The sequence below is a fragment of the Myxocyprinus asiaticus genome, chromosome 24 (assembly GCF_019703515.2).
Source record: "Myxocyprinus asiaticus isolate MX2 ecotype Aquarium Trade chromosome 24, UBuf_Myxa_2, whole genome shotgun sequence".
Classification (NCBI taxonomy): Eukaryota; Metazoa; Chordata; class Actinopteri; order Cypriniformes; family Catostomidae; genus Myxocyprinus; species Myxocyprinus asiaticus.
The window spans coordinates 42,020,800-42,045,203 of NC_059367.1; the positions used below are offsets into that span (position 1 = coordinate 42,020,800).

Consider the following 24,404-nt stretch of genomic DNA (forward strand, 5'->3'; position numbering starts at 1 on the left):
TAAATAACGACTTAAAGTTGTGTCTGTTCCTCATTCACACCTGTATGGTTTCAGAAGACTTGGAATATAATGCACACCATGTATGGACTACTTTTCTATCCGGAAAGACTCTGGATTATTGGGATTAATACGAACGTAGAAATACCCTTGTCCAGGACAGGACCTAAACTGGTGGTGATGGGGTGGAGGGGGGTGAAAACAACAAAAGTATACCAAATGAGAGACAGCTGAGTGGGCTTTTAAAGTGGAGGCTGTATTGTGATTGGATGAGATGACTGATAGAATGAATCCTGAAATCTTCCTGCTAGAACTATGCTTACACATTCATTTATTCTTCTAAGTAATCTAGCATCTGGCACGGCCAAGATACCCTGAGCAGGCTGGCATATATCCTGAACCCTGTAAACCACTAGCTTAAAGTCAATGAATGTATCAAACAGAACACCTTTACCATGTGTGATAGACTGAAACCATCTCACCCCTGAGATAGCATAGATTTCCATAGAAAGTAGATTTCCATAGAAGCTAACTTGCACTAACACAGTGAAGCATTCGGGGAGTATCTGCAAAGGTCACAGTACTAAAGGTTAATTGAGATGCCATGGATCATAGAGCTAGTTGTTTGAGGCACTTTTCTCCTTACAGCTGGATTATCACTTGCACAGGAAGTGCGCTACTGAAACGTTACTGATAAGATAAGAATGACTGTACAGTATGAGACTAAATTTACATTTCCTGAAGGAAACAGCAGTGCTTTCAATGCAGCAGTATAAAGCTTTAGGTTGCCGAGAATGCTTGCCAAAATGATAAACTCTGATCAGATTAGCTGCATTTTTTGCAATTTCTGGATGCACAGGTTTTATGAGACCTTTGGGAGACAAAGTCATTTAAAAAGTTCTCAGGCTACTACAATGATCACTTCCCAGGAAGAAGTTGCTTAAAATACCAGAGTTAGCGGGGCCTTGTATTAAATCTTTAAAATATATTGTAGAGTTTTTGAGACCCTTGCCACTTTTACTCATAATTCATCCAGCCACTTTCTCTCCTTGTTGAACGAGATTACTGATTAGTAAAGGGCCGTTTTCGTTCATGAATACTGCTCGTACTATATTCAGTCTTTAGAGACATGAAAGGCACCAAAGCAATATTGCGCTTCATTGGCTTCGGAAGGGAGAGACGTCAGTGAACGAGATATATGAGCAAGTAAACGATATCCTTGAGCACACCTGAATATTCTTTGTTTACATAGTGCATATTTATACTTAGTCACGTCTTCGCAGCAGATTCCTGGTAAAATAAACACTAGAGGCGCTACAACGACAATTGTTTTATTTCCTTTCACACAAAAACAAGTAAAATGGCAGATTATCAGTTAAAATGCTACATCTTATGACATCAAAATACTTTTCCTGTTGTGGATGACTTGTTAGCCAATATATTTTAACATTTGCTTTACAAAACAAACTACATTTACAAGCTTGTTCGAAGGCATTTAAATTGCGCTGTAGCTTAACTGATAGAGTGTTGTACTTGTGTGCTCTTCAGGACTAGTTCCCTTTACATCGCAAGTCAACACATGAGCATAAAGTGTCATAGAAGCACCAAAAAATTACATGGTTGCTTCATCAATTGTGTTTTTCATCTCACATTTACTTTTCTGACACTATTGGCTAGGTTTAGATTCAAGGTTTAGGGTAGGGAGGTAGGCATTAACCTTAAAATCCTCATCTGTTGGAGAGAACATTTACCTCATTTTTAGCACCACACAGTGGACATTTAACTTAAAAATTGCAGCGATAAGCATCATAAACTACGTAATATCATATTGCAAAAAAGTAGCGACAGTCACTACATTTTCATGAGAACAGAATGAAGTTTTTGTATGTGTTTTCATGCTTATTACAGTGTTATGTTGTTAGCTTAGCAACATGCTAACGCCAGTGTCAATGCAGCCTGATCTCACAGTGAAATTGGAAAGAGTAGATTGACTTTTCTTTTGTCAAAATCAGTATATGTTGACCGAAATTTCAAAACACTGCCCCCAGTGGCCAAAGCAGTAAGTTTTGTAGGGCATATGGGCACGTGTGAGCTCCATTTATGTCCAGGAGAGGTTGCAAAAAAAGCTAGTAGTGAAGCAAGTTGTTTTCAGCTTTACAGGATGTTATAAAATGTAGAGAAAAGCATATATTTATAGATTCTATCCCCCAACCCAAACCCAAACCTTACCTTAATCCTCTGGGGTCTGTGGGTGTTTTGGGCCCTGGAGAAGTTTTGACATGCCTTGACATTTGTGCTTTTTTCAGTTGCTTAAAAACATATTAATGGCTAAAGTCTGATAACACTGTATTCAGCACAAATTGGGCTACAATAATATGTGAACAACATGTATGTACATGTTTGTATTTTTGAGAAAATAACGTTTATTACAAAAATTTTAAGTCACTGAAATAAGGCCATATAATACATACTTGTAGACTAGAGTTTTTGCTGAAACCCAACCCATGTGAAAACCATCCTGATCACTCATTCATACAAAACAATATAGTCATTTAACTTTTGTAAGACACTTTTGTGTTAGAAAGGCCATATGCGAGGAGGCGTGGATGATCATGAATATTGATGTGATTCACACCTGAGGAGACAAAGACCCCTCCCCTGGGCCTATCAATGAGGAATGTGACTGAGAGAGAATGAATGTGAGGAGACTTAATGATTGAATATATTGTTTGTAGCTTATTCACAAAATCAAGTTTAAGTTAAAAGAAGTAATCTGACTATACATTTTCTTTACATAAAGACTTTACTTAAAAACTTTAGACCTACATTACTGTATAAAAGTTTTAGATCAGTAAGTTTTTTTAATGTTTTAAAGTTAACTTTATTTGATCCAAAATACAGCAAAAACAGTGATATTGTGAAATATTTTTACAATTTAAAATAACTGTTTTTTATTTGAATATATTTTAAAATAAAATGTATTCCTGTGATCAAAGCTGAATTAGTGGTGTAAAAAAATAATGTTAGAGGGAAAAGTGAAACCTCCCAATTATGCTTGTCATTGAATTGTGGTTATAGTCTAGCTTTGAACCCTAGTCTCTCATGCAGCTGATGCAACACACTGCCAATTGTGCTATGTGGAAAGTTAATCATATTTAAACCACTGCAAACATGTCTGATAAGAATGCCGCATGTCAGCGCATCGGCGTACAGTCGCCGATCCCAGGGTACCAAATCTATTAGAAACCATGCCGACTTCACGTGTGATCATGTTGGTCAATGAATGGATTCAACTCTCCTGCGCACTTCGCATGATGAGTGTTATATGACACATTAAGTTTCTTTCTATGCAAAGTGTTCCAAATCAGTCACTTATGAGGCTCCATTTCTGTAGGGATGCTACCTTAAAAGGCAGCTGCCTATGTAGAACGTAGACAGTAAGGCAGCTTAATACGTTTTGGAACCTATGGAGTCAATATATCACTTTCTAACTCTGGTCTGGTAATATCCTTTTAAATATTTAATGTGGTATCATATAATCTTCATAGAATCCCGGTTCATTAGCAGGCGATTAATGGACTACTACTTGATTGCATCAAGATGCTACTTTGCTGCAGTTGTTTTAGCCTAATCGCTCTAAGTGTAATTTGTGTAATTAAGGAGCCAGAGGGTTCAGGGGTGCTTATGCGTAAAGATGCTTATGTCCTCCACAAGACCCTGACCCAGTTCCCTAATTAATAGCCAGGCTTCAGGTTTCTACAGCCTGTGTGTTTTGATAAACATTGATAAAGGAATAGTTGCCCAGAATGAATATTCTGACATTGTTTACTCACCCTCATGCCATTCCAAATCTGTATGACTTTTTTTTTTATTGTGAAACACAAAAATCTTCATGCAGCTCTTTATATACAACAGCAGTTCTTAGTGACCATGGCTATCAAGCTCCAAAAAGGAATAAAATGTGCCATAAAAGTAGTCCATATGGCTTATGCGCTGTATTCCATGTTTTCTAAAGCCATACAATATAATATGTACAATGAACTATTCCTTTAATCACAAGATCAGACATTTCTTGGTGGTCTAAAACATGTTTAATTAAGGAATAAGCCCTTACATGCATGGCCAAAGAAGCTTTGGATTTTTAAATGAGCTCATACCAACTCTAGTGGTCATAAAATGCATTCATATTAACTTCTGCATCGACTGTGTCTACTGATAAAGAGTCTGCTGGAAGCAGTGACAGTCAAGAGTGTGATAGATACTATCCAGGTAATCTACTTATCTGAAATTGAAGTCTTGATTACACACATTGCTCAATCATTGTAATGGAATTATATTGTTGTATGCGAGTCTGCTGACAGCTATATCAAGGAGGCAGATTTTATGTGATAGTCTGATTTTTTGTGCTTGTGGGCCGCTGAAAACCACTTTTTTGCCTGATTATGTAAAGTAAGAACCTTGTGGTTTCGGAGCCATGAGCAAGAACTAAATTCTTACAATATCCAGATCTATCAGCTGTGTTTCTACATGATGTGCTGGATATACACTCACTAAGCATTTTATTAGGAACACTATGGTCCTAATAAAGTGCCCGACGTGGTCCTCTGCTGTTGTAGCCCATCCACCTCAAGGTTCGACGTGTTGTGCATTCTGAGATGCTATTCTGCTACTACAAGTGGTTATCTGAGTTACCATAGCCTTTCTGTCAGCTCGAACCAGTCTGGCCATTCTCTGTTGACTGCTTTCATCATCAAGGCATTTCCATCCACAGAAATGCAGCTAACTGGATGTTTTTTGTTTTTGGCACCATTCTGAGTAAACTCTAGAGACTGTTGTGTGTGAAAATCCCAGGAGATCAGCATTTACAGGAATACTCAAACCAGCCCGTCTGACACCAACAAACATGCCACGGTCCAAACCACTGAGATCAAATTTTTCCCCATTCTGATGGTTGATGTGAACATTAACTGAAGCTTCTGGCCCGTATCTGCCTGATTTTAGGCATTGCACTTCAGCCACGCTATTGGCTGATTAGATAATCGCATAAATAAGTAGGTGTACAGGTTTTCCTAATAAAGTGCTCAGTGAGTGTAAATACCAGTCGGAAAAACCATTCGAGTAGAGTATGTTTCAGCCTAATTGATAATAATTTCATTTCTTAGCATCTAAACCAAATTATACCCATTTTTTGTTGTTCACCTCCTTTTTTCCATTGTATTTAAAGGGGTATATTTATATTTATAGTTCACCTAAAAATGAAATTTCTGTCATTATTTACTCAAGTCGGTCCAATCTTGTTTGACTTTCTTTCTGTTGTGGAACACACAAGGCAGGTTGTTTGGGACTGACACCCACAGTCACTTTTCACTTTCATTACATCTTTTATTCCATATGAAAATGAATGGTGACTGAGGCTAACATTCTGAATAAATGTTCTTTTGTGTTTTACATTTATTAACAAAAATTATAGAACATGAATTAATCATTTCACAACTTCTGTAGTTTAAAGTTATATCAAACTCCACAAAACACTATTATTACAATAAATGTCATTTGAGAATTTAAGTATCATAAAAGTTTTTCCCACAAATAATAAAAAGCATAGCTATCATTTTGTGAACTACTGTGCATAACTACACAAAAAGATAACAATATTAGACTAAAATAATTATAAGTTATTTAATTATATCCCGATGTCATTGTAATGTGTCATCAGTCAATTTTACTCATAATTCATCCAGACACTTTCTCTCCTTGTTAAACGAGATTACCGATGTAAACGAACGACATACTTCTTCCTCTCCTTCATTCGGTCAACAGACCCTGATCCTCGCACGTTCAGTGAAGGGCCGTATTCGTTCAGTGGGTAAAACCAATTATATGCTTCTCCACAGCCCGTACTTGAATGCTATTGGTTCACGCTATATTCAGTCTTTACAGGCATGAAAGGCACCAAGGCAGTCTTGCGCTTCAAACTAAAGCTCATTGGCTTTGAAAGGGAGAGACGTCAGTAAATGAGAAATATGAATCAATATATGGAGGTGAACGAGAACAAAAATGATTTGTTCACTTAAAAGATTAGTTCAAAAAGACAAATTCATTCACGAACAAAACATCACTACTGCATGCAGTATATAAAATGTGCAGCTGGCTGGGACTAGCAAGCATTACACTGCGTCAAGAATATTAAAGAACTATGTGAAATGTCAGCAGCGGCGCTCATAATTTAGCAGCAGCAATATGCATATTGGGGAAACACTGGGTGAACTATCCTTTTAACAACAGCTGCAGCTTTATTCTTAACACTAAACTGTATAATGCCTCAAGCTCCTGTTGTTTCTGTTTGAGCCAATCAGTCTGGCCTTCTGCCAGACCTCTCTCTGACTGAAGCTCTGAGCTTCCCTCCAGCTTAATTTAATTTGTTCAAGACATGCTCTGCTGCTATGGCCCTGTGTCTTCCTCTGCCCCGTCACACGCCCTAAGCAACAGGACAGTCACTGACCCTGCCAGAACTTCCTTCAAGGTCACATGATGATCTTCTCACACAGAACTAATGGAGAGCTTTTCTTGATTTTATAAGACACGGTGATTCTCACATAGAAGATCAGTGTATTAAACCAGGTTATTACATTGGTCATTTGCAGCATTCTGCAGTTAAATATTTGTGTTTAATGAGCACTTAAAAGTGTAATTGACTGTTGTCCTAGGCAACAATTTGCTCTGGCTTGAACTTAATATACAAATTAGCTAATAAAATAATTTCAACTCAAATCTATACTTTGTCTATTTATTTATTTATTTGGTAAGCAGCCATGTAATAATCAGGATGCTTCTTAGACAATCACTGTAGAGCCACTATAGAGTCATTCCATGGATGTACCATGAGTACCATTTGTGTTCACAACATTTGATGAAATGCACGTAACAGAAATCTGCTATTAAATGTTTTGTAAACTTAAATATAATAATTCAAAATTAATTATAAACTTTAATTATAAACTAGTTAAAAACTACAAATGTTCTTTCATGTGATGATGGGGTGTCTGTGTATATGCTATTTAACCCATAAATGCATGGTTATTTTCCCAAACACTCTTACATATTTGGGTCTTTAGAGACCCAGCACTTATATCTATCAAAATGGATGTAAACAATGCCCAGATAGTGTAACATTTTAAAAATATTTTCAAGACAATTAGAAAACAATAAAATAAAATATATTTTGATATATTTTGATGTTTTATTTTTCATAAATTAAAGAGATTATGCAATGTCCCCAATCAGGAGAAATCAAGAACAGGATTCATTATTTTCACACTGAAATTTCATGAGATGCAACTGGCTGTCAAACAGATGTTGAGGCTAGACATAACACATAATCTAGTAATGTATGTTCACTTATGTGGAGCTTATGTGTATCTTATATATATTTTCTCAGGCACTTGTTGAGTCTAAATAGATGCACAACTTAAATCAATCTTTTAATGTGTTGTAATTGCTATAAGTTTACTTCAATGTTGTTTTTTTCATCAAATAGCAATGTCAAATGTAAATTAAGTCAATCACTGAAACATTAGTGCCACCTTGAGTAAGAAATAACATGTATATTGTGTATGTGTATGCGTGTATAAAATACTGATATTTCACCATTGTTGATAGGTCATTGTTGCACAGAAAGGCAGCGTGATATAGTATTTATTTGTATGAATATAGTACTCATTTCTCCTATAACACACAAAGAAATAGATATCATGTGACAGTAAACTTAAATAGATATGAAATATTTATAAAAAATATAATTTATGGAAGTGCAACAAAACAAACAACAACAATAACAACAACAAAAAAAATGACACTCTTACATAGCTCGGGTCTTTTAAATGCTTTTTAATGCTTTTAAAGAATTCTATCTTGATCTCTATATTTCCACATCTTCATCTACTGATGAAGATATTAGAAACTTTGTGGAACCATTAGAACTCCCTAAACTGACGACTGAGCAAAAAATTCTCTTAATTCTGAGATAACATTGGAAGAACTTGGCGAGGTAATTAAGGCCTTGCCTACATGCAAGGCTCCTGGGCCAGATGGCTTTGCCGCTGAATTTTTTTAGATCTTATGCAACAGAACTGGCTCCACTTTTGATAGAAGTTTATACGGAATCATTAAAGAATGGAAAGCCTCCGCCAACCATGACACAAGCCCGGATCAGTCTGATTCTTAAAAAGGACAAAGATCCAAGCGAGAGAAAGAGTTACTGTCCAATTTCCCTGATCCAGCCAGATGTAAAAATATTGTCCTGACCCCTATCTGAATGATTTTATGCATTGCAGTGCTGCCACACGATTGGCTGATTAGATAATCGAATGAATAAGTGGATGTACAGGTGTACCTAATAAAGTGGTCAGTGAGTGTACACCCCTTTTTTTAAATGGTTCATAATGGTTTCAAAAGTTCTGCAAGACCAAGGAAGGGATATACAGTGTAACGCATGGCCTTTCGTGGCTGATTGCTTTAATCAATCAACTGCATGCCTCTTCTAAAACAAAATAAGCTTGCAATTATTTATGTTGTTTAAAATTGGGCCACTTCAAAAGCATAAAATTCACAGTTTTGAGCTTCAGTGGTATCCTCCCTGTAATGTTGAGTGTATTCTGTGTGCTTACATAACGTTGCAGTGGATATGCTTTCCATATCTGTGATTCTCATTTGTGCACATGCCCTCATCAGCCAGGCTGCTTCAATTGTCACTCTTTGTTCCCTAAGGTTGGCCGCCATCTGCCACTGCTGCGCATGACTAGCTGGTGACCTATAGCCAATGATAAAAATAGCCATGGTGTAGTGTACAGCTGTGGAGTGAAGCCTAACATCAAATGACAGAGCTACATACCGCATGCTCCTACAATACTGTTGTTTATCCGTGATGAAGGTGCGGTCCCAAAGTGCATTCTCGTGTCTCATTTCACATTTCCAAGAAATTTTCTGCAATTGGCAAATATGATCATTACTTAACTTACATGAGGCTTAAATGGACATATAATCTTAAGACTAACTGGATGAGGTTTCAACATATCAACAAAAAACTGACTCTCAGCATCTTAATGATTAGTTAGAGGGATAGATCACCCAAAATTAACAATTCTGTCATCATTCACTCAAGAATCATCTCAAGGAGACAGCGGTACAAAAAGTGCCATATTACAAAGTTTCACTAGCATCAGAATAGCATTTAAAACAGATTAAAGTGCAACTATGATTTTCTTTCTTTTTTTTTCTTTTCTTTTTCTTTTTTTTTTTAGTTACTGGTTAAGTGCTCATGGAAAAGATGTGTTTTTAGCTGTTTTTTGAAGACAGAAAATGAGTCAGCTTCATGGATGGATTTGGAAGATCATTCCACCAACGTGGTATGATGAAGCCGAAAGTCCGGGAAAGTGTTTTAGTGCCTCTTTGTGTTGGTACAACAAGGCGACGCTCCTTAGCCATCCGCAGGCTTCTAGTGGGCACATAGCTCTGCAGAAATGATTTTAGGTATGCTGGAGCAGACCCAGTGACTGTTCTGTATGCCAGCATCAGAGCCTTGAACTTGATACGTGCATCAACCGGCAGCCAGTGAAGAGAGACAAGGAGTGGTGTAACGTGCTCTCTTTGGTTGATTAAAGACCAGGCATGCTGCTGCATTCTGGATCATTTGCAGGGGTTTAATTGCACATGCAGGGAGGCCTGCAATGAGAGTGTTACAGTAGTCCAGTCTAGTTATGACAAGTGACTGAACAAGAAGATGTGTGGCATGTTCAGAGAGGAAGGGTCTTATCTTCCTGATATTGTAGAGTGTAAATCTACATGATCTTGCGGTCTTTGAGATGTGGTCTGTGAAATTTAGTTTGTTATCGATGGTTACCCCAAGATTTCTGACCGTTTTGGATGTTCGTTACTGTAGTTGCACCCAGCTGCATGGTGATGTTGTGTTCAACAGCAGGGTTGGCTGGAAAGACAAGGAGTTCGGTCTTGGCTGGGTTAAGTTGCAGGTGGTGTTCCTTTATCCAGGCCGAGATGTCTGCCAGGCAGGCAGAAATTCGAGCAGTTACTGTGGTGTCGTTGGGCTGGAAAGACATGTAGAGTTGCGTGTCATCAGCGTAGCAATGGCAAGAGAAACCATGTGCCTGAATGATGGGTCCCAGTGATGTTGTGTATATAGTGAAGAGAAGTGGCCCAAGCACTGAACCCTGAGGTACCCCAGTAAGTAGCTGATGTGGCTTGGACACCTCACCCCTCCAGGCTACCTTGAAGGACCTACCTGAGAGATAGGAATTAAACCAGTCAAGCACAGTTCCTGTGATGCCCAGCGAAGAGTAAGATCTGATGGTTGACTGTGTCGAAGGCTGCAGAAAGGTCCAGCAGAATCAGGACAAATGATCTGGATTTAGCTTTCCCCTGTCTCAGCGACTCAGTGACATACAGCAGGGAAGTCTCTGTGGAGTGTCCACTTTTGAAGCCAGACTGATTGTCATCCAGCAGCTTGTTCTGTGAGAGATAGGCAGAGATTTGATTGAAAACTGCCCTTTCAAGTGTTTTTGCCATGAATGGGATGAGAGAGACTGGTCTGTAGTGTTCTATTTGTGTGGGGTTAAGTGCGGGTTTCTTCAGCAGCGGGGTTACTTGAACCTGCTTAAATGTAGTGGGAAAAGTGGCTGTAAGTAGAGATGTGTTAATTATGTGAGTGAGTGTAGGTAAGATGGACGGAGAGATGGCCTGGAAAAGGTGAGAAAGAATGGGGTCAAGGGAACAGGTGGTGGAGTGCTTGGGGAGGAGGAGTTTAGAGACCCCAGTGTCAGTCAGAGGAGAGAACATAGAGACAGAGGAGTTGCATGCAGGAGATGGGTGTTTGACAGGTTGAGGTGCTGAGAATGTATTGCTGATGGTTGTAACTTTATTAGTAAAAAATTTGGCGAAGACATCTGCTGCCAGTGATGTGTCAGGCGGTGGAGGGGGAGGACAGAGAAATGTGTTGAATGTTCTAAACAAGCTGCGAGTGTCTGTGGTGCTGTTGATCTTGTTCTGGTAGTAGGAAATTTTTGCAGATTTGACGTTATCTGAAAAAGTTGCAAGTAGAGACTGATAGTTACCTAGATCTGCTGGATCTTTAGATTTCTGCCACCTCCACTCAGCTGCCCTGAGGTCAGTCCGATGTTCACGAAGGACGTCAGAGAGCCAGGGGCTGGGTGGTGTAGTACGTGCTGGCTTTGAGGAGAGAGGACAGATGTTGTCTAGACAGGTTGTTAAAGTAGAGCTTAGTGTGTCTGTGGCAGTGTTTACATCAAGGGTGGAAAATACTTTTTGTGTGGGAAGAGAAGTAGAGACAGAAGTGGAAAGGCAAGAGGGTGAAAGAGAACAGAGGTTATGGTGAAAGGAAACCAAAGTTGGAGTCTGTTTTAATGTAGAAGGGAGAGTCATGTTGAATTGAACAAAGTAGTGATCAGAGACATGTAAAGGAGTAACAAGAATATTTGAGTTGGTACAGTTACGTGTAAAAAATGAGGTCCAGCTGGTTGCCCGATCTGTGAGTTGCTGTGGTGCTTAGTCTTTCCAAGTCAAATGAGGCCAGAAGAGCATTCAGTTCAGTGGCCTGGGGCTTGTCTTGGTGTATGTTGAAATCACCAAGAACCACAAGTGGCTTACCATCCTCCGGGAAGGAGGACAGCAGGACATCCAACTCCTCGAGAAAGTTTGCCAGCTGACCTTGAGGGCGATAAATAACAACATCATGTATTTTTGTGGGTTGCATTGTAGTAATAGCATGGAATTTAAAATTAGTATTGTTACATAGAGAAGAGTGTGGTGAAAAAGTCCAGTTGTTATGAATGAGCAAACCTGTTCCCCCACCCCTACCGGTGTGTCGAGGGGTGTGAGAGAAGGAGAAGTTGTTGGAGAGAGCAGCAGGTGTTGCTGTATTCTCTGGACGTATCCATTTTTCTGTCAGTGCCAGGATGCTGAGGGTGGACTGTGTGGCAAAGGCTGGAATGAAGTCAGCTTTTGCCACTATTGCATCATCTTTATATTGTGCACTTAATTTTATTTGAGTTTTAATCACAATTTGTGCTCTGTGGTTTGCTTGCATAGAACATACATGTTAATAAAGAATAGGCTATTTCACTCACCAAGAACACTTGTAATGGAACAGTGATGTGTCTTCTTTATATTTCTTTTTTTTGTCATAGGGCTAAGTATAAAATTTGTATACAAAATACACAAAATTCATATTTTTATCTTTTTGATGTCCATTCAGTGTGACTGCAAAGCACATATAAAGCTGCAACTGAGCAATTTTGGGTGTGACACATCCAGTGGCATCTCAGGTTCATTATTTCTGGTGGGGCACAAACAATCACATAACCCAACATGTCAAGGATTGTATTAACCAAGAATTCTCCATCATTTACAGATTTTTGAAACATTTACAGAAAATTCCAAATGCTAGTGCATCAGTTTTGACTTCACTTCTCTCTCACACACACTCTCTCTCACACACACACATTTCAGTGTGTTAATGCATGATTAACTTTTAAAAACTGAACAATTAATTTCACTACGCAGGTCTACACTCAAGAGCGGTAACTTCCAAGGACCATGTCAGCTTGGCATACATATGATGCAAATGGGAAAAGACATAATATGGGTTAGCCCCACACATGGCAAATGAGAACTATTAAATGGCTTTAACGCAACATACCTTAATAATTTTAGAATTTATCAAAAGAATATCTACTGTTTTCTTGTATAATGGACATAAAACAAGTTTAATATGCTTAAAATGTATTATTTCTAGGGCTGTCAATCGCTTAAATTTCTTAATCGATTTAATTACAAGGTGTACCGATTAATTAATTGAATTAATCGCAATGAATAACATACATAAATATTTGTTGAGAAAGCCCCTCAAATTACAATAATTCAATATATAATGATGAAATAATTAAAAATAGTTATATTGAAATAATTACAAATAATAATGTATATATATATATATATATATATATATATATATATATATATATATATATATATACAGGTGCATCTCAATAAATTAGAATGTCGTGGAAAAGTTCATTTATTTCAGTAATTCAACTCAAATTGTGAAACTCGTGTATTAAATAAATTCAATGCACATAGACTGAAGTAGTTTAAGTCTTTGGTTCTTTTAATTGTGATGATTTTGGCTCACATTTAACAAAAACCCACCAATTCACTATCCTATCACTATCACCAATACAGCTGAAACAGGTGGTATTTCAAGCATTAATTTTGGTCAGGAATCTTCCTTATTATGGTCTGGATTCTTGATTACATGATGTTTTTACGCATTATTTTTTATATAATTAATCGCATTGAATTAACATGTTAAATCGAAAGCCCTAATTATTTCTTAAAATAAATGTATGATTATGCCATGCATTTTGCACAACAGTGCCATATCATTGTTAAATCCTGATTATATGTATTTCAATCTCAATTAAGTTCCAGCTCATTAAGAACAATAATGCAAAAATGCATGATAATTGGTTACAGAAATTCAAGCACGGTCATGATATTTAGAACAGATGGATACATTATTTGAAAATGACAGTTTTTGTTGTGATGATGTCACAGGTCTTTCACTAAATCCAGTGGCAATTAGACAACACTACACTCCAGACTGGTAACAATGCTGTGAAGACAATGTGTTGACACATTTCCTCCGCTAAAGTTCTCTTATGGCTCAGACACAATACATCTTTTTTGACATATTTCCTATTGAAACAAGACTGCTTTAAAGCGCAATAGACATGGACTTAAAGCCACAAAACCCTCATTTTAATTTTATGAGTGTTTTAACTTCACTCTCTTTGTTTCTCTGTGTAAAATGAGTAATTTTTCTCTCTACAGCTGGAAGGTGAAGAGGAGCAGAAACGTTTTGAAGAAGGGAAAGCGCGTTACCTGCAAAATAAGGCAAAGAGGCTTGCAGATAAGGCACAGCAACAATGATTTTATCAAGGCTGATGCCAAACTGTATTGTAGAAGAATATATTGGAATAATAGAGCATCAGCGTTACAACATCAAGAACCTCTCCTTAATCGTACATGTAGCTTATTAAATAGAAGGTAAAACATATTTGTTTACTTGAATTGAATTCTATCTTCCTGTTGTCTCACTGCAGTATACCAAAGCACTTTCTGTGTGTGCATGTTACTTGAAACAAAAAAGTAAAATATGTATGTCTTATTTTAAGTTATTCAAGAAATGTGCAGAAATGTATTATGCAGTAATAAAAGCTTGTGAATGCAACTACAGACTGTGTGCTTTGAAATATCTATTCAATGAGTTGTAATCCTGAATGGACAGACTATTAAAGTGTCTATTTAGACAGACGGACAGACCAAGAGTGTGGAATACTGTATATGTAAATATCTGTTATGCCCAAATAAGTCATGCAAAATAAAAAACAAAAACAACTTTTATGATCCCTATTATTTATTATTATTTATTTTTTTGAAATACAGACAGACAGACAGACAGACAGACAGATAGATAGATAGATAGATAGATAGATAGATAGACAGACAGACAGACAAGCTCCACTAATTATACAGATCGGATCCAAAATTGGTCATAATGATGATTGTTATGTATGTAATTTGGATTATTATGCATATATCATAGAAATTAAAGGATTAGTTCACCCAAAAAGTAATATTCAGTCATTGTTTACTCACCACTATGTTGTTATACCCCTAAATAACTTTCTTTTTTTTTCTTAACACAAAGGGAGAAATTGTAAAAAAAATGTTGTACTCGATGTCATACAATGGCAGTTTATAGTGACTAACTCAAAAGAATGCAAAAGTATAATTCAGACGTCTAATAAATTATTCCATGAGACCTATGTTTGTTATGAAAGCATACAATAGGGTTTGGTGAGGAACAAACTGAAATCAAATGTATTATTTAGTCAAATGTTTACTGACCATTGATCTCCTGTGCGCATTCATGATAGGGCATGAGAGCAACAGTTCATGCAGCCCACTCGCGACATTGGGTGTTCAAGCGAAAACTCATTTGTTTATCTAAAAACAGGTCTGCCACAGTGATATTGACAACAGAATACAACACAGCTGCACAAAAACTAGAGTACAGAACTTACTTAACATGTCTGAAGAGTTTGTAGTCGAAGAATTTATGCATTTCTATGCCCAGCCTTATTTTTTTGAAAGTTTTTGGACCGGTGCCAGTTCACAGCTAGGTAAACAAACAGTGGATGTGCTGTCAGCCCTCTGAGAGACTTTTATCATATTATTTATGTTTATTATGGTCCGAAATGTTGGGCCGTTGGCCGCAATGTGTGCTTTCAAATTCGGTGTGCGAGTGTGTCGGCTCGTCTCGGTGGTGGCGCGATTACCCGCTTCCCCATCCTTTACATGTACAGACACCGGACAGAGATGGGTCTCTCGAGGAGAAGCGATAATAGACCGTAATTTCGGCATTTAACAAGAGCGGTTACAAGTGACAGGTGATCGTTTTTCTCCCCTCCTCTCTTATACTTGTTTCAGTCGGCAGCATCTGGCCACAATAGTGGCGCTGATGAGGGGAGGTGATCGATCCGAGACCCGTGTGGTCCTTTTTTCTTAAATCATGTTGCCAGTACATGCTGCTGCGACATTTTCTTAGCCTCCTTGATCGGCCCTGTGTACTAAATATTTCCAACTAAGTTCAGAATCCATCATGGCGGACAAATTAATCACAGGTGACCATTTTAATCACAGGTTAAAAATGTAATCTCTGATTTGTTAAACCGTATTTAAAATTAAGTGGTGCAACACAGCTCAAATTAAAATAAAACTTGGATCAACAAACCCTGGATTATCTCTAAACTCTGCTTAATTTAATCCTTATTGGTGCAACCCACCCATAGGGTTATAACAACACAGGGGTGAGTAAACAATGACTCAATTTTCATTTTTGGGTGAAATAATCCTTTAAGATTACCTAGAAAATTGTACTACTTAATTCACCCTTGCACCAAATAGCACTTGTACTTTCCTTCTGTGTATGTGTCATTTAATTTATTAATTCCCACAGAAACAGTTCAATTCAGAGAAGGGTTTGCTCTATTAATATATTATTGTAATGTTACTATATTTGTTAAGTTATTTTTATTTTGTATTCCTTTCATTTCCAGTATGCTCATTAGAATTCACCTAAGCTTGTTGTTATAATTTTTTCAGTCATGCCAAGTTTAGTCCACAGTAGGGACTTCAACTGTATTTTTTTTGTGGGTTTGAACTCTATTCTCATGGGACTGCATAGACAGGTGTAGGGATGAACAAGGATTTATTTTTGCTGGGAAAAGTTATTATGTGACAGAAGGTAGTGAATGATATAATTTGAATTGCACAGGGCAATCTGGTTCTACCAAAAACAAATAGCAAATGTGTTGTCTTTGTTATATTAAGTAGTTAGAACCTAACACTGTACCTTGTGTCTAATTTTAAGAGAATGGCATGTTGACAATTATGTCAGTATAATGATAGTCTACATCACTGAGCACTTTATTAGGAACACAGACGTGGTCTTCTGCTGTTGTAGCCCATCCGCCTCCATGTGTTGTGCATTCTGAGATGCTATTCTGCTCACTACAATTGTACAGAGCGGTTATCTGAGTTACCATAGCCTTTCTGTCAGCTCGAACCAGTCTGGCCATTCTCTGTTGACCTCTGTCATCAACAAGACGTTTCCAACTGCAGAACTGCTGCTAACTGGATGTTTTTTGTTTTTGGCACCATTCTGAGTAAACACTAGAGACTGTTGTGCGTGAAAATCCCAGGAGATCAGTAGTTACAGAAATACTCAAACCAGCCCGTCTGGCACCAACAAGCATGCAAAATCACTGAGATCACAATTTTTCCCCATTCTGATGCTTGATGTGAACATTAACTGAAGCTCCTTACCCGTATCTGCATGATTTTATGAACTGCACTGCTGACGCACGATTGGCTGATTAGATAATTGCATGAATAAGTAGGTGTTCAGGTGTTCCTTATAAAGTGCTCAGTGAGCGTTTAAATATTTAAGAAATTTTTGGATTGACAATTAAATGTAGAATTTTATCAATATTTGTCAATTACTTGTTTAAATAGAATGTTGAATACTGCAGTCATTCAAAGCTTCAGTCACACATTTTAATTTATACATTAGTTTCACCAAAAGATTTACCCAAAAATAGAAATTCTATCATTATTGTCTCACCTAAAAGAGCCTACCCCCAAGTCTCTATAATATTTTCCTCTTTAGATATGGCTCTGTTTTTTTATTTATTTATTTACCATTTTATATTCTGGCAGGTGAAAAATGTCTGATAGCACTGAAAAAAAATAACACATACTTCTTAAACAGCCTCATGATTTGAGGCATCTTTCATGTCCGTAATACAAATGGTGCAGGGCAAATTACATGGCAAAGTTTATTACTTAGGATTAGGGGTTTGTTCAAATCACTTATCCTACAATGAAGCCATTGAGATGCATTAGTAATTAAGACTACTAATTATAACACCAAAAATAATTCTTGCTATTAGTCTTGGGATCGGTGCCTTTTTTTTTTTTTGCAACGATACTCAGAAGATTTTCCAGATGATTATCAATACATATCAGTATATAAGTAGAGCTGCTCATAGCACAATAGTCTTTGTCTCTTCAAAATATTTCTCAGCCTATTTAAGGCTACATACAGAGAAATTGCATAATGAACATCACCATTTCTATCATTCAGTTTGTGCAGTTACACCAGTTTCACTAACCTGCAAAATCAACGTCAATTTGTTAATTCTTGAAGTACAAAAACCTTTGTAACTTTGGACTGCAATCTCCTGTGCTGCATCAGCTCGTCCTGTGTGTGTGTGTGTGTGTGTGTGTGTGTGTTTGTGTGTGTATTCTGATGTTGCCTTGTCAGAGTAAATGCCAGTGGAACAAATGAGTGGACAAGAGTGTCATATTTGATTCAGAGAGATGTTATTACCAGAAATCATTAGCTTATGGTAGCATACTCAGTGCTGAAGCAGAGGCAATGATGAAGGACATTCCCAGCATCACCTTAGTAAATCATTACATTTGACCACACATTTAACAATCCTTTTGTACATGAAACCTTTAATATTAAATGCTCTTTGGAATACCTGTTTCTGATCGGTCAGTCGCAGCATTCATCTGTGAAATGTGATTCCTTAACATGGAGTAACCTTTTTCATTTATCCAATTTTTTCATCAAGAATCAGTCAGTTTTCTTTAGCTATATTAGTCTGAATCTTATATGAACATGTGTATTCTACAGAGCTTATGATTCTAGCTGCCTAGATTCTAGCCCCCCACCCCTTCACCCAAGCCTCAGGCACAGATGCTCCGCCCCAGCTCTGCTTGCTGAAGCTTTGGGGAAATCTCCAACATCAGCGTCAGAGCAGCGCTCCGAAATACTCACCTACACACAGAGACATTATGCTTGAGTATTTACCCTGTCTCATCTCTAGCACAAGACATGGATCTTTCCTCAGAAAAACAGGAATAGATGTGTTATGGTCTAGAATGGATGTGGCACAAATGGATTTGGTCTTTTTTTTTTTTTTTTTTTTTTTACTGTGATCTGAGAGTTTGATTTAAATGTTCTTTGTCTAAAATAATGCACATATTTCTGGTTCAGGAAACAACAAAGAAGCAAGTTCTGTTATAACCACCACAAAGATACAGTAAATGGTAAAAATAAAGCATCTCATGATAAGTATTTTATAATTAGGTGTTTGCTAAAGCATAACTATTAATATTGCTCACCTTAGAAACTAAATATTAAAATTTGTGACTTGACACTATTTGTGGTATAGACATGAATGATTGTCCAAATTTTGAGGCTTGTTCAGGCAAGGTCTGACATTTCTAAGCAATCAGACTTATGATTTTTGCATCTTACACTTTGTCTACACTGGACGTGTTCATTGGCGTGCCGCACCACAATGACTTGAGGCTTATCTACACTAGACAAGTGAATATTCTAAATGACGTGCTGCAGATAGCACAGACCAATTAGCTGTGAGCTCGAATAGAGCAATTAATAGCAGATTTTGAAATTTGACACTATATATACTTTTTTCCTGTCAAAATGCATTTATTTCCATTTTAGGAAATAAAACAAAACAATATGTAACAATATAATGCTTTATTTACATTTTCCAAACAAAGCCTTCCACAGTATAAAGATGGAAATGCACTAAAGTATCACCAATTCAAGTAACATTAAATGTTTCCTTAAGTGGGAGTCCAAGTGGGAGTTTGACTAATTGAAAGAACTAGTCTACCCAGAGGCTGCATATTCATTGAAATGGGCATAAAATCTCTTTAACTCTCATCCTCCACAATATTAATCTGCCGGTAGACTGTGGCTATCCACTTTCCAACACCATGAATCATGAAGCCGCTTTCACGATTCACGTCAGGACATCAGCTCCAGCATCAATCGCTGCTTTGAACTCCACATGAAAAGCACTTGCAGTCAAAAATGTTTCATTCTGCGTTTTGGTGATAGTTAAGACTTGACATTCTTCTATGGTAATTAAAAATGCGCCATACATAGGCTGAAAAAAACGCTTTTGACGTGATGCGGCCAGATAACAACCACCTAGCAGTTGCATTGCAACACCCTAATAACCCCTCAGAATACCTTAGCAACCAAATAGCAATGTCTTGGCAAACACCTTAGCATCATTGTAACTGTACCCAAATATCCATACTTCCCTACTTTATAGTATGCCAAAAACAGTATGCCAATTGAGTACTATGTCCGAATCCTCAGTATTCATAAAAGAGTATGCGAGAAATACCCAGATGATCTACTTTTTTCTGTGAAATTCGGAAGTGCAGATCAACTGGACACTTTACTATCCCATAATCTCTCGGGAGCTGAGGAGACATCACGTTCAAAACACTGGATTTAAAAGAACTGCGGTGAACCACATATCGGACTGCTCTTTTCAACTCAAGTGATATATATACCAAGAAAGATGTTGTGCTAAAAATTCCCGCCCTGTCCTCTAAAGAGCTTCGTACTTTAAAACCAAGAAAGATTGCATGTTTGTCTGTTATATATGGATATTGAAATACACATTCATAAAGACTGTTGACATTTGATTTTCGAGTACTCTTTACTAGTGTTTCATGTTCTACATGAGACTGTAATCATTTACCTCATATAACTATAATATTTGTACATGTATCTCCTTCCCGGATGTATGCAACAGTAAGGATTACATTGGACTGCTCATTCAGTTGACTATGAGATGATGTATTTGGATGAATTTTTAAAATGATTGGGGTTAATTAGGGCAAAAGCATATGCTTTTCATCCCTGGTTGGTTCATTGAATAGGACTTCTTATTTTTATCACTGGACACTATCGCTGCCTCAAGGGAAGTTCTATTCATGCATTAAGCAACCCATGAAGAAGGCAGTCTTCCCCAAGCATCTTATGTAACAGTGTGATAATGTCAATGAAATGAGAAAGTGCATGGGTTAGCCACAGTTAGCTAAAAATGCACAGCAGACAGAATTATATTTAATTATTGGGCTCTACACACTTGAAATTGATAGCCCTGGGTTAATATAATCCAGGGTTATCTTGGTCCATGTTTTAAACTGTAAAACTTACCCTGGGTTAGTAATTCACATACAGTAGCTTTAGCACAGCAATTATGGACATTCCTTTACTTTGAGGGTTTTTTCTTATAATTTCCATTATTCTCAATGACGATTCTCATTAGATTCTTAGTGTGTGTATATATATATATATATATATATATATATATATATATATATTCTACCATGTCAATTTTTGAAAATATTCTACTGTAAATAAAGTCAAGCAAGTGAAATGTTACAACTAACCCTATTTCATTATTCCTCTTTCCATTGCATTTACGTTAGCCTAATGCTTCCTTCCCTAGAAGAAGAAGTGCATCGTTGAAGATCTGCCAGTCACGGGTCTGTCCTGTGGAGCTGCTGATGTTTTTACATAATGATGAATGAAGTAATATGTAGTTAATGCAAACCAAACTTCTCTCTTTTCCTACCATTAAATATTCAATGTGTGACGTTCACAATGTGTTGCAGATAAAATATAACAAGGGTAACAGTAAAAAATATATATATTTTTGATCAAGTGAAAGATCATATGTTTAATCATAAACTTGAACAATACTTAACTTGAATGTTAACACGGTCGGAAAGACAAAACATTTGCATGATACTGTGCTGGATCACTTTATTTATTTTCTTTGGCAGTGTGGCATTACTGTTTACATAATTACAACAGTCCATTTTAATATAATCTGACCTATTTCACTGATACAATAAATAGCAAAAATAAAATGAGAACAGACAATTGTGTTAATTTGATTAATTTCCTGTTTGTGATCATTCTGTTTCTAATCTATATAGTGTTGACACTTTTCCTTAAAGATTTTTTTTTTTTTTTTAAAGAAAGTTGTCAAATTGTTGTGTTAACAAGTGCATCGACAATAAGCAATACAAATACAGTTGATGGGCATAAAAGCATGCAGGTAAAATTATAATTATTATTAACTTAAACCCTTTTATGTTTCTTTTGTAATAGAGCAGCTGATAGTTTCCAATTTAATGAGCACTCATTAATTTTTTCCTCATGAAAAAAGTTGAACTATAGACATTAATTGTAATTTTGCCATATATGTAGGAAATCATGAGCACTCACATTAAAATGAAGACTCCAGTCGTATCAGTAACCTTATAAAAGCTGTTTTATTTTACATGGAGAGGGTCCGCTGCCATTTTAGAATCACATGACCCGCCGAATACAACTCGCTTTATCTCAGTAACCATCCTGTTATTTGACACTTTCACTCATTGATTAAAGTAATCATGACTGACTGTGAATATTTAATTTCTACAATGGCATCTAAAACTGAAAACTATTGATTTTAAATGATGCTGCATCCAAGCCGCTAGGTGTCAGTGTAAGTCCAAGATGACACAAAGACAAAAGTTACTGAGTGAAACTTTAAAGCAACAGAACTTAAATTACGTCCACATTATTAGCAACAAAACACATGAACGTGAATCACTCAGTATCTGCCTTTGTTCTCGTAGGTGGTTGTTCCACTATGAGAAGCAAGAACTGTCCGACTTCACAGCATTTTATTACTCCTCCCCTGACTGTAGCTGCTTCACTCATCTACATGTCTACTTAGTTTGGCATCTCAAACAATCCTAATGTCTGACAGGAGATGGCGCTTGTCAGTGAGTTGGCACAATGTGGCCAATCCTACAGTACTGGAATTCTCTGAAACAACATGGCAACTTCCTGTGTGATCATGTTGTCTATATTGTCATTTCTTTTTATATGCTTGGGTTGGCAAAAAAGATAAACTATATAAATACCAACTGATAACAGGACTAAATTGTTGAAAAACAAATGAAAATAGTTTTCAGTGAAAATATTCAATCTGATTTTTGTGACATACATACAGTATATTGCACTGCCATTAATGTATCTTTGTGTGCTCATTGGAACACCAACACTGCTCACAAGGGTGAGAGTATCTCTTATAGCACACAATGCTGAATGACAAATAGTGGAAATAAATCAGCTTAATCAAAACTTTTTACAATCAGTATTACTTATTTTATTTATTATTTATTTATACTCACTTTCACTGGCATAGAATTGGGGGAGACGGGTGGCACACATCCCCCCCCAATGCTGTGAAGAGGGTGATTGGTCCTCCCCAATCATGCATCTGTCCTTGTTTATATATTTTCATCAACGCTGAAAATAATTTAGTATGAGATACCTTGCAATTGCGTGGCTGTGAGTCTGTCATGTTGAGACAAAAAACTGAAGTCCCCCCTCCGTTGAACGAGTTGGTATTGCCCAAGTATGCGGTGGTGTCACGTGGTACCTGTTACTTTTCTCAGCACTGGCCAGGATGCATGAACTCACAGTCATTTATTATAGATTTTTAAAAATGCTTTTATAGATAATCCCCCCACAAGACCCACACTGGTCCCCCTCAATGTTCAAACCAAATCTACGCCAATGCACACTTTATTAATACTTTTTACAGTTTATATAATCTCTATCACATAGTTTTTGACACATGAATGGGGTAATCTGTAACACTGTTACAACTGACCCCACCCTGTTTGCCATGATGGACTACACACTTCAGCACTGACAAATGTCATGCTAACTCATTGCCAACTAGACAGTGATCAAAACGGCTATTTCTGTTTAATTTGCATGAAAACAGACAACACAATCAAAAATGTTCTGCAGATGAAGAAATATACTTTTGTACCCCAAAAACAGACTTTTGGGTATAAAATGTGCATTGGTGTGAAGAGACTGCTGATTTTCAGCATGAAGAAAGGGGGTCTTATTGTGGATATAGGTAAATGTGCAGTAGTTTCACTCACTTGTTCCTACTTGGAGTAAACTGCAGTGTTACAGCTGACCCCTGTTACAAGTGTCCCTGGTTTCTCCTACTTTATAATTTAAATAATAGATTATTGTGGTTTTTTCTTTCCATTATTGCAATAAGGAGACACACACAGGGATTAATTGTTGTGATTAAAAAAATGTCACAATGCAAAGAACTCCTAATAGTAGACAAGGCTTCATATAATTTTAGCAAAAATAAATAAATTAATAATATATATATATCCAGTTGATGTCAGAAGTTTACATTTAATCATAGAAAACATTCCCTGTCTTAGGTCAGTTAAGATCACTAGTTTATTTTAAGAACATTAAATGTCAGAATAATAGTAGAGAGAATGATTTATTTTAGCTTTTATTTCTTTCATCACATTCCCAGTGGGCGAGAAGTTTGCATACACTTTGTTAGTATTTGGTAGCATTGCCTTTAAATTGTTTAACTTGGGTCAGACATTTTGGGTATTCTTCCACAAGCTTCTCACAATAAGTTGCTGGAATTTTGGCCCATTCCTCCAGACAGAACTGGTGTAACTGAGTCAGGTTTGTAGGCCTCCTTGCTCTCACACGCTTTTTCAGTTCTGCACACAAATTTTCAATTGTATTGCAGTCAGGGCTTTATGATGGCCACTCCTATACCTTGACTTTGTTGTCCTGAAGCCATTTTACCACAACTTTGGAGGTATGCATGGGGTCATTGTCCATTTGGAAGACCCATTTGCAACTGAGCTTTAACTTCCTGGCTGATGTCTTGAGATGTAGCTACAGAAATACTCAAACCAGTCTGTCTGGCACCAACAAACATGCCATGTTTTCAATTTTTTTCCCCATTCTGATATTTGATGACATTAACTAAAGATCCTGACCT

General features: G+C 37.0%; 1 protein-coding gene across 4 annotated transcripts in view; it reads left to right on the plus strand.

The window, feature by feature from the left end:
* LOC127415186 (cytosolic acyl coenzyme A thioester hydrolase-like) overlaps nucleotides 1-14,322 on the plus strand; it is a 153,010-nt gene extending 138,688 nt beyond the window's left edge. For all 4 annotated transcript variants that reach the window (XM_051653819.1, XM_051653821.1, XM_051653820.1 and 1 more), the window contains one exon: nucleotides 13,918-14,322. In XM_051653819.1, coding sequence (XP_051509779.1) covers nucleotides 13,918-14,016 — 99 coding nt within the window. In that variant the 3' untranslated portion in view covers nucleotides 14,017-14,322. The remainder of the gene's footprint in view (nucleotides 1-13,917) is intronic.
* Nucleotides 14,323-24,404: the final 10,082 nt, after the last annotated feature.